This window comes from Vidua chalybeata, chromosome 14, assembly GCF_026979565.1.
Source record: "Vidua chalybeata isolate OUT-0048 chromosome 14, bVidCha1 merged haplotype, whole genome shotgun sequence".
Taxonomy (NCBI): Eukaryota; Metazoa; Chordata; class Aves; order Passeriformes; family Viduidae; genus Vidua; species Vidua chalybeata.
Window position 1 is genome coordinate 12773214 of NC_071543.1, and position 11943 is coordinate 12785156.

Here is an 11943-nt window from a genome sequence, read left to right on the forward strand (position 1 = left end):
TTTACCCCTGATAAATCCGCATTCCAGTCTGTCAGCTATCTTGTTATCCCCAGAGCTGCTGAAGTGTCTTTGGCTGTAACTATGCATGACTCCAGCTTTGAGTAATGGAAATAAAGTATGTGCATTGCGACTGCAGTGTTCCTTTCCCAACCCCAGAAAAAGAAAGGCAGAGCAAGAGGAGATCCTAGAGAAGCTCAGGAATTTTGTACAGAGAAGTTGGAAAGCTGTTCACACTCTACACATCAGCTGCCCACTGCACCAAACCCTGGGGAGAGATGCCTACAGCTTGTAAAGGAGATGCCAAGTTTTAGCCTAACACAGCAGCTCTTACTGTCTGCAATAACAAACAAATAAATACTCTTCCAGATTCACAAGTCCAGTTTAGCTGGCAATTCAGAGTCAGCAAACATTTGGAAGCAGTATTGTAAAATTAAACAAAGCTATCATTTACAGGAAACCCTGCCTCGAGTACAAATTATAGAGTTGTTAAGTTTATCTGGGAATGCCTTGCCCCTGAGTGCTGTATAATTATTCCTAAATCTTTCAGGAAAGAATGCAAATATTTTCAAGCCGTAATTCATTGACAAGGAGGAAGTCTCATTTAACCTTTTGTGCATATTTTGATACCTAGAAATTAACCCCTGCTTTCCACAACTGTTTTTCAGGATCCTACTGAGCCAGTTGGGCAGCAAGTGGACCCGCAGCCCTTGGTTTGGCAAGGCTGGACAGGAGCACCAGGCTAGCCTGGCACCCTTGCCCACTCCCAGACTGCTTCAACAGCAGCTTCCCGGCTGGTTTGGAGCAGCACCGTGCCAGCCAGGCTGCTCCCCTCACAGAACTCTTCCCATAAGGAAGGCTGCTGAAAAGACTGGCTGTTCTCACAGGAGTTACAGCAAGAAGAGGTATAAAGGAGCCTTTAGTAATGCAGAGGGCTGAGTTATGTGGACTTTTCACTAGCGAGGCGCCTGCACCAGGATGCCCTTGGTGGGCTGGATTCAACAGGGCTGAGCAGCCCTGAGCCCTGTCTCTTCCAGCCTCCTCTACCCACTAAGCCACAGCTCTTCAACCAGCCCCAATTAACTCATGTTGATTAGCAGAAAGCCACATGGCCAAAAGCAGTCACACCTTTCCCAGCCCCCCATAGAAGTGTTTTGTTTTGCAAAGGCGAAGAAGGTCAACTCATCCTCTGCTCAGGACCCTCCAGCAGTCCACATCTTTATCTACCCATGGCAACAAATTGGGACATATTTCTAAAGAAACAGTCACTTGCAGCCAAAGGGGAGAGGGCGTGCATCTCCAGGACATCTGCAAAGCCACACACACACAGACCCCACACTCCCCATGGCACCCCTGGGTGCACGCCCACTGCTCCATGGGGACCCATTCTGCTCCAGCCCAGTGCTGTGCCAAGGTCAGCCACATCCTCCAGCTCTGAGACCCTCGTGCACCCACTACAAGGTGCATCCACTACGCTACAAAGGGAAAAAACCCACCCAACCAAACAGCAGCCAGCCTTACCTTTTCAAAGGCAGCACTCACGCTATTGTATTTTCCTCCGAGGGACATTATTAATTTACAAGAGCTCAGCAGTGGGTGTTATCCCCCGGTGCTCACGGCAGCTCCTGGGCACAGCAGCTGGGTGCTGCAGGAGGCAGGCACCTGGGAGCATCACCACCACCCACAGTTACTGAGACATGGAATGCAAACAAGGTTAGGCTGCAGCAGCTACAGACCAACAATATCCATGATGCACATCCACTGTCACAGATCAGTGCTTCTGATATGGTGGAACTGGGAGACAAAAGGACCTGGCTTCTTCCTCTGGGGTGGAAGCAGGTCACTGTATTCCCTCCCTCGCAAACAGGTAAGCCCAAGAGTTTTCAGTATGAAGATGAGAGAACCTCACGCAAAATGGATTTAAACCCAACTCCGCTGAGATGCCAGGATGCTCCAAACCACTGTGATGATGCTCCAAACCACCACTGTGCTCCAGCAGTACAAAACCCCTTCACCTCCTCTCCTTTCCAGTGAGCAGTTGTGAGCTTTCTTCCACTGGAGCCAGGGAAGGGAGGCCAGGCCAGGCACAGAGCCCTTGTACTCCCTCCTCATCCCACTGCCACGCTCGGGGAGCAGGGAGGCAGGAGCATGTAAAACCAAACCAGCAAGTGATTGCACTGGAAAAAAGCAATCTCATTGTGAGAGCTAATGAAAGCGAACCACAATTATTATGTAAACAGTGCTGAATCATTAGCAGACGCTATTAAAGGCATTTTTCCCCCCACCGAGAAGAAAAGCGTATTGCCCTATGGCACCCTCAGTTCTGTCTCTAAACTGAGCCAAAACTCAGGAGGAAGCCTGTTTGTTTTCCTCCAGCCCAAACTAAACCAGCAGCACCACTCTGACCCCTGATCAGCATGCTGGGTGCTTGCCAGCTGCTCCCAGTGCCTCTGCCCACGCAAAGGGACACGGGCACTACTGCCCCACTGCCTTGGCTCACCAGGCATCCTGTGCTCCCCCAGGACTGCTGGCCACCACACTTTAAAAACCCTAAGGTTGGCAGGTACACAAAAAAAATCCAGCCCACACTATTCAGAGCAAAGGCAAAGCCTGCCTGGGTGCCCATACATAGCTGGCAAGGGATTGATTTTCCATCAGGCTTGTAACTGTGCCTGTTTCTTTGATCACATAAATGCTCTGTCCCTCCCATGGGAATGGGCCAAGGAAAGTCAAGGAAGGTGCAGGAGGTTATTTATCCCCCTTATTGCATGGCTCTCCCTATCACTAACTTCTTTCCAATAGCAGCACTCACCACAACTGGGTGAAGCTGCTTGCTCTTTAATCTTCCACGGGGCAAAGTTACCTTTAAAACAAACAAGCCCGCTCCCTTACACAGTGGACACTGCCAGCCAGTTGGCTATAAAGACACTCAAACAAGATCCTCATGTTTGCAGGAGAAGCAAAAAACTGCATTTCAGCCCAGTAAAAATCCTGGCTCCATATTTATGTTCCAAGAATGCTGAATCAAAACAGGCTCAACTCTTTAAAAAGAGGAGACTACAAAGAAACAAAAAGTTTGTATTAAAACCCATGTAATCTTTTTTAAACACCATTATTAGAACCTGTAGTACCAGCCAAGAGTGATTTATCACCCCCTGTCATCACAGCCTGCAACACAGAGCTTTTTATACCAAACTGTCAATGCTACAAAGCTAAAGCCCCAGCTCATAATTTCTTAAAGCTGGCCCTCTGCTGCCAGCAAATCCCCTAAACCCTGGGATTTGGGGGTCCAGAGCACTGCTGCTCCTCCATCAGTGCCACGCAGAGCGATGTGACCCAACACAGAGCATCCAGCACAGGTTCTGCACTGTGCTTCCAAGCAGGAGGATGTTATAAGTCAGTGTAGGTAAACAAATTACCCAGGGTTATTTCAGCTTCTTTCAAAAGGAAAGTCAACGGGCCATAAAGGCTTTAACTGCATTTTCCGATGCAAGAAGGGACATACCTTGAGGTGCCTGGTTTTCACAAGGCAAGCGGTCAGAGCTCTCTGAAAACCAGACACCCTGACATTTGGGGTTTTCCTGTGAAGTTGTTACTCTAACACACCCCAAATCACCAGTAATTTCTAGAATAGCAATACAAACCACAAGAGGTTAAACTGACTGCACATTACTTAAACTAACCTAAGGGTGACCCCTGGAAAGCAACAGCTATTGGATGTTGTGGTTCTGTAGAAACTCAATTACCAAAGCCAATTTCCTATGAGCATTTTTAAAAAAGGAAAAAGAAGGAAAAAAAAAAAAAAGGCAGCAACAATGCTGACAATGTGTAAGGCCACATATTTTCACCTCCTGAAAGCTGCAGCCTCGCCTGTATAAGAACTGCTCCTATTCCCACAAAAATGTTCAAACATATTTTAAACATTTCATCATTGTTTGCTCCCATCTGAATTTGCTTAAAATCCAGACAATTCTCAGCTTCTAAATTGGAAACATTAAGAGAAATACTCCTTCAAAATCCTTTGCTCAGGTAGCCCCTTTCCGCCATCCACGTACCTTTCCAACACCAAAGCTTGCGGAGAGAGAAGTGCCTCCCAGGGAACTCCCACAAATCCAAGGCCATCAGCCACTGCTTGTGTAAGCCACGGAAAATACAAGTAGAAAGACAGGAAACGAACAGATTTTATTTCTCTGCTTAGAAGACGGACAACAAAAAAAGTATTTCTAAGAGTGTTTTCAGGGAGGTGGGGAATCTAGCAAGGCATTACATTGGGAAAGAGATTACTATAGTTCTAATTTCACATTAAAATCAACACTGAGTAGCCCTTAAATAAGATTGATCCCATCAGCTGGTATCCTCACACACACTTTTTAAGCACCATCTCCATCCTTTCAAGCACTTTGCCAGTGAAGTGATGCACTGCTGCCCTTGAGGAACGTCACCCCATCCCACCTCCCTCCTCTCCTGGGACCCACAGAGACATGAGAGGTGACAGACTGCAAGGCATGAACTGGCAGGGAAGATGATCGTGCCAACCATGGCCATTCTCAAACAGAAAACACCAACCTAAGAAAACTACCACAGCAACATCCTCACGGGGCAAAGCCTGCCAACAGCCCACACGGCTGCCACCAGCTCTGCACACATAAAGCCTCCAACACTTTCTCACCAGGTTCTCTCTTCCCAACACGCTATTTTTATCAGAGCACCTTTCCCGGACCAGAAAGATGTAAACAAGAAGAAAATTCTCTGGTACAAACATGGTGCTTCAGCCACAGCCTCTGCAGACTGCACGTATTCTGTATGGGCAAAGAAAAACACAAAAATCTCTCCTAGAAAAGCAAAATCGTTTCATGGAACACTTCTTTAACAAACCAGGAAGGAGGTAAGACACGCTACAACAAAGTAGTAATCTCTTTTAATTAAAACACTTGGCAATTAAAAAAAAGAATACACACAGCAGCTTTCTTCCTGAGATGCACAAACCCCAGTGAAGAGCACAAACTGCACCTTTCAGGGCACCAGAGGGGTTTGCAATGGGGCATCTTGGAGCACAGAAGGTAATTTAGAGAACAAGAGGGAAACTTACTGGGTCCTTGCATTGCTTAGCAATGGGAGGAGGAAGTTATCTTCATAATCTCAAAAGAAAGAGAAAGCAGGAGGAATGTGAGGAATGCAAGGAGGTTATTGCCCGGGAGACTGGGACTGGCAGCTCACTCTCAGCCTGGCCGCCGGCGAGGGGACACATCCTGACCTCTCTGGCTAACAAGAATGTCCTTCCCCCCACCAAAAAAAAAAAAAAAAAAAAAAAAAAAGCAGAACAAAAGCAAGCAATAAAGAATTTTGCAGCAGACTGAATAATCCTGATGCCCAATCCTGGTGCTGCCCACACCAGGAGCAGCAGGAGATGTCAGGAACTGAGCCTGTACAACTCAACACACGTGCACACCCACAGAAGTCCATGGGAATGGGAATGGCTGTGTGTGAAGGGGACGGGATGAGAACCACACATCTGACACCTCTTGAGAAGCACTGGCAGTCCTTCCCCATCCATGCAGGTTCCAGGGTTGGCAACACATTGCACAGAACCAGGACAGTGGAGTATGCACAAGCCACCATCCAACACCAAGAGCAGGCTAAGACGACAGACATCACCACCTCAAGGAACTGGGACCTTTCCAGACTCTTGACAGAGGTCTCAGCCCTACTGGGCAGATGCTACCTGCACCTCCAAGACAAAAAATGCTCATCTGGAACCTTCTCCCATCAGAACCATCTCACACACACAGCAGTGATGCTCCATCCTGAACTTCCTTGGCTCCACAGGTACCAAGGAAACACCATGGCACAGGGGAGATGCTGGGACCCAAAACAGCGCCTTGCTGTCGTGTTGGCCTTGCTCTGCTGCTGTTTCAGTACGAATAAAAAGCCTGTTGACATACGAAAGCCACAGAAAATCTCCCTGAAACTACAAAACAGTACTGAAAACATTGTGCAGCTCAGGCCTTCTGCACAATGTACACACGCCTATTCAGCCTCTTAAAAAACAGCTACATGTCTAAGGAAACATCTGATAATTAAGGCAATTTTAACAATAGATAATAATTTGACTATGAATTGTATGGAATGTAATGACTGCTTATTCTGGCAGAAAAAACAGAACTTTCTGTGAAGTGTCTGCCAAGGAAAACGATACTCCCACTCAGCCCGGACCACTGCAAGCAGTTGCTGCTAACCACATGCTTCACGCTGCCGGCTGCTAGGACACGGTGCGCCGCTGCAGCCGAACAAAACCCCGCGCTGCACATTTGCAGAGAGAAAAGCAGCGTCCCAGGCGAGCGGCGGCCGGAGCCGTGACTCAGCCGGGAGCCGCCGCCAGCTCCTGCCAGCACCGCGCGGCCGCCAGCGCGCTCCTCGGTGGCCTGCGGGCAACTGCACGCTGCCAGCTCCCCCCTCCCGCTGTTTCCAGTTGCTAAATGACATTAGAAGCAGCTAAAAATACTTCAAGCGATTCTCTCATTTACTTTTCCGTGCCAGCACTTGGTGCTGGCCGCGGGGATGTTCGCCAGTGGTCACTTCCCCACCCACGGGTGGCCAGGCAATCAGTCCATCAAGGCGTGCCAGGCAGGAGAACACCCCCTGCCCGCCCAGGGCCAGTGCCTTCACTGCACAGCACTCATGGCAAATAGGTACAGCTGCTGGCCAGGTCACTCCACACCTTCAAACAGACCTCAAGGATGACCAGGTCTTATCTGGTACTTCTCATAACACTGCAAGTCCAGAGCTGCCTCCTGCTAACCGACTACAACAGGCTCAGCAGTGCCAGACAGCACGACTAACACTGGCTGGAGGGGATCCAGAAACCCTTTCCCAGAGGCCACATGGAAGAGAAGCATGTGAAAAACTAAAGAGGCATTTGCTGAACTTCACATGTAAAACAATGGGCTGGTTTTGGCTGGAGTAGAGTTAATTTTCTTCACAGTGGTTAGTATGGGACTACGTTCTGGATTTGTACTGAGCATAGGGCTGATAATATAGAAAAGTTTATTGCTGAGCAGGGCTTACACACAACCAAAGCCTTTTCTGCTTCTTGTACTGATATGCTGACGAGGAAGTTGGAGGAAGAGACACAACTGGGACAGGTGACTCCAAGTGACCAAAGAGACATTCCAGACCGTATGACATCATGGTCAGTATATAAAGTGGGGGGAAGGAGAAAGGGGAGGACATTTGGAGTGATGATGTTTGACTTCCCAAGTCACTGTTACATGTGATGGGGCCCTGCTTTCCTGGGATGGCTGAACACCTGCCTGCCCAAGGAAACACTGAATACCTCGCTTTGCTTGCATGCTCAGCTTTTGCTTTCCCTGTTGAACTGTCTTTTTATCAACCCACAAGTTTCCCACCTTTTACCCTTTTGCTCCTCTCTCTAATCCTTTTGGGAGGGAAGTGAATGAGTGCCTGTATGAGACTTGGTTGCTGGCTGGGGTTAAACCCCAACAAACAGCAATGCAAACAAAGCAACCTTCCTGACTGACCAAGGGCAGGACACAAGGACAGAGCACCTACTGACATAAATACACTGGGGACAAGTGAGCAGCAGGACATCAGGGCACACCCGCCCACAGTTACTTTGGGCAAAGTCCCAGAAGTCCAAAAATCAAGGGTCAACCGATTTCCTCTGCCACGGAGAAAGAACTGCTCTCACAAATAAATGCAGCTATTCAATTAACTTGGTTTAAACAGAAATTAATTACACTGAACACTTCACTAAGACTAAACAGAGTGCTGCTTGCACCCAGCTGCCTGCAAAGCCGGGCTCCAGGTTCACTCTGTGCTCTCCACCACTGCCAGGAGAGCAGTGCCAGTGAGAGCAGGGATGACACTGCTGAAGGAGTTTTGCCAGTAAACTGGCTACATTTTCCAACAACAGGCAAGATTTTTTTTTCCTTTTCAATCCAGGAAAAGAAACATCTAGTTCTTCTAATTAACAGGAAAAGGGAAGGAATTTCCGTCTGTTTAACACCTGAGGGCAAGAAGCAGCCTTTTGAAAGAAAGGTTGGGTGGGGGTTTTTTGTTTTTTAAATCACAGCCACCTACTGTGGGTCTCCAGATGCCACCGCACCAGCTCACTTTGCATTTCATTCTGCAGCCCCACCAGACCAACCAGGGTAAGCAGCTCCTTCAGATGGTCACTCCGGGGAGTTTTGCCCCATCAGGACAGCTCAGAGACACATGGAATCCTTAAGGAACAACACTTTCTGTGTACAGTTTGAACAACATCAGTGGCTCCAGGACCCAGCACTTCCCAGTTTGTGACCCGTCCTTGGGAAACTGTCAAAGTCATCTTAAAAGCAGTTACAGGCTGGTGCTCTGCCCACACCACCTACTATCTACATGCTACCAAGAGTCAGGTTTCACAAACCAACTATGTAGACATCAGGTCTACAAAAGCACTGACCTCTGCAGCAACAGCGAGGTTGCATCTCGCCACTGCCAGGAGCTTTGCCACACACACATCACAGGGCTAGAGGGGCAGCAGCCACTGAGGAACACTCAGGTACAAAGCAGCACCGAAGGGCCATGGATTATGAAAAGCTTCCACACAGATTTATAGCAGCAGTCTGTGTTTATACCTCTAACACCAAAGAGACATAAAAGGAAACAAGTTCTCTATGTCCCACACCACAAATAACCCATTTTACACCTCTTATCAAGCAAGCAGTGCGTTGACCAGCTGTGTGCTTCTTTCAGAAATGCCTAGGTACTTCAGCAAGATATAACCTGCTATTTATGCATACTCTAATTAGGTCCTAAGCCTTGTCTAAATAAATATTAAAGTGAACTCCTGGGTAATTATGGTGAAGGAGCAGCCTTTTAATGCCACTGAAATAGCAATGATACAGATAAAATGCCTGCTGGAATGGGCATTTCCTTGAAAGAAAAAAAGTTTGCATATCTACTGTTCCAGAAGAAAACAAATGTGGCCAAAAAATCCATGTGAGATGCTATAAAACCCCAAATGACTCCCATGCCCTTCCAGTGAGGATGAGTTTCACTTGCTTTCACATAGCCCAGTGCAGGGATGCAGCTGCTTCACTTTACAATTCAAGGCCAACATTTTGGAGGATCAGTAATCACCAACAGCAAAGAAATCACTACACTTACAGAAACAAATCTGCCACAGCTTTTAGGACACCTTTTCACAAAGATGCTAGGAAGTTTCTGTCTGCACTGTGATCTAAAGCAACTTGCTAAGAGATTGTGAGAATAAAGCATAATCTATCAAATCAGGACAAAAATCTAACGAAGTTGATGCACTTCAGACACAAACAACCATGTGTCCACACGAGATTCCATTCAGCTCCCTGAAGCCTCCCCAAGCTGTCCTCCAGCAGTTTAGTGAGCAGAGAGGTGCCACCACCAGAAATCACCAGTTTCCACCATCATCCCAATGGGATACTTGTCCAAGCACATGGCTCATTCCCTCACACACATTTATCTTGTTCCCACTGATAGCCAGGCGCCCAGGTAGCGGCCTTTCCAAACCACTTACTTTCCTGATGGAAAACACGCCACTTATCACCTGAAACACCATCTGAAATCAAAGCTTTGGCAAGTGACTCTTTTCTGGAGACACAATGCACACCACAGACCTCTTACCCTGGTGCCAGACCTCAGCCTCCAGCATTATCACCTGGCCCATGGGACTCCCTGTGCTGATCCCACAGGTGAAGTTCTCCACGCTGATAAAGTCCAACACCAGCAATGGGACTGGTGGTTACATCTGCATACACCAGCTGAGCAGCAAGAGGGGACATCCAGAGCCTCTAAACACAACCCACACCAAAACCACATGAATTCGCAGGGAGAACATGAAACTGCAGCAGGTGTAGCACCCCACTCCAGGTTTAATTTTAAATTCAGTCACACTTGAGGTACACCACACTTTAAAGCTGTACACAGCACACCTCCTTTAAAGACTTCCACCACCCTCTCTGAAATACCCACACAGCAGGATTACATTTAAAACACAACTTTGCAAGACCTGTTGCTTTCCAAGCAAGGCCAGACACAGACTTCCCTGTGCCCCTGGAACAGCAACATAACCCAGGCGATACTTTCAGCATTTCATTACAAAAGCCCTTCTTTTGTCAAATAATCTTACCTTGCTCATCACTTTTCTCAAACAGACAACAGCTTTAAAGCTTCAAATGGAAGCCCTGTCAGCATGATCTACTCCTGACATTCTCCAAAGCTCACCAAGTCATCTTAAACAACAATATATAAAATAAGGACTAGGTCAAACCTTCCCAATACTGGACTTAAGGGAAGTCTGCTCACGTTCTGATCCTACACTGATGAGGGCTGGACTCAAATGCAAGACTGTTTATTAGAGACCATTTTACAAAGCAAGCAGAGTGAAGGGGCGAGAGTATTTTAACTGCAACCAGTCAGACGTTTCTCACTAAAATATTTCTTGGAGAAGTAAACGGGCTTGCAATTTTATTCAAACAGATGTAGGCTAAATGCATATCATTAGTCTGACAATACAAAAGCACAAGCGACTGAAATGATTTTAATTTTGTCAGTGAAAAGGATAATGTATGCATATCTGGAGGGCACACCAATGGTAAAGATTACCCCCAGCTTCTATCTGAGCCGTCTAAAGGTATTTACTTGGGGTCTGTCTGTGTTGTGACAGTGTCCCAGACCGAAATGAATGCCTCCAACACTCCACATTTTTGAGCCATTCAGTCATGCATTTTTGTTATTGTTGAAAGTAGTGCGAAATTGCAGTGCATGAGCTGGAGTCCTTGGTGGTCTCCGAGGATTCCAGCTAAAAAGGCACTTCCTTTGTTCCGCGGAGAATGCGGTCCAGTAGGTCATTCAGAAGGGGAAATAAAAGCAGCGGCCCTGGGAGGGAGATGAAGGATGAAACAAAAAGAATAAAATGTTTTGGGTGTGAGCACATTAGCTACCATTTCCTACTGCTGCCGGCTGCGAGCACTCCTGTCCCCGGGATGCGCAAGTACCTCGGGACGAAGGTTGAGAGAAGGAAGAAAGAAAGAAAAAGGAAGGGGAAAAAAAAGGGAAAAAAAAAAGGAAAAAAAAAAAAAAAAAAGGAGCCATGTCTCAGTCCCTCCGCCAGCAGCCGCCGGGCACCGGGGCGGGACGGGCCGCCCGCTCCCCGCCGGGCGAACGGCGACCCAAGGGCAGGAGCGCCCGCGCCGCCGCCGCCGAGCCGGGAGCGGGGCCGGCAACAGGCGCGGTCCCGCCCGGCACGGCACGACCCGGCACGGGGGGCGGGCAGCCGCGCCGGGACCCTCCGCGCGGGATGGGCGCCGAGCTCCGCGGAGCCGAACGGAACCGCACCGAGCCGGGCGGCGCGCCCCGAGCCGAGCTCCGGGCCCCGCGCCGGGGGGAGCCGGGCGCGCACCCCGCGCTCCGCGGGGCCGGGCCGAGCGCGCACAAAGGCGGCAGCGACGATCGCGACTCACCGCTGATCTCGTGGCTGGGCGCCTCGCTCTGGCTGAAGCCCTTGGCGGCGTAGAGCCTCCGCACTTCGGAGCAACTTTTGGCGCGGGGCTCGGCGGCCAGCAGCAGCGGCAGGCTGAGGGCGGCCAGCGCGCACAGGAGGGGCGGCAGGCAGCCGCGCCGCCGCGGCATGGTGCGGGCGGGCAGGGGCCGCCGGGGCCGGGCGAGAGCGCCCCGAGGCTGGAGCCGGCGCTCCGCCGAGCCTGCCCCGCCGCGCCCCGCAGCAGCCGCGCCCGCTGCCCTGCGCCCCGCTCCGCTGCGGCTCCGCTCCGCTGGCCCGGCGTGCGGCGGCGCTCCGCGAACTTGGCCCGGCAGGAAGCACATGGGGTGGTGGTGGAGGAGGAGGAGGAGGAGGTGGAGGGAGGCGGGGAGGGCGGCAGCCAAGCAGGATCGCGCAGGGCCGGGACA

General features: G+C 49.6%; 1 protein-coding gene across 1 annotated transcript in view; it reads right to left on the reverse strand.

The window, feature by feature from the left end:
- Nucleotides 1-11716, reverse strand: part of GPC4 (glypican 4) — a 66671-nt gene extending 54955 nt beyond the window's left edge. Inside the window, exon 1 of the mRNA XM_053955638.1 lies at nt 11499-11716. Within this exon, the coding sequence (XP_053811613.1) occupies nt 11499-11667 (169 nt within the window). The 5' untranslated portion in view covers nt 11668-11716. The remainder of the gene's footprint in view (nt 1-11498) is intronic.
- Between the last annotated feature and the right edge of the window lie 227 nt (nt 11717-11943).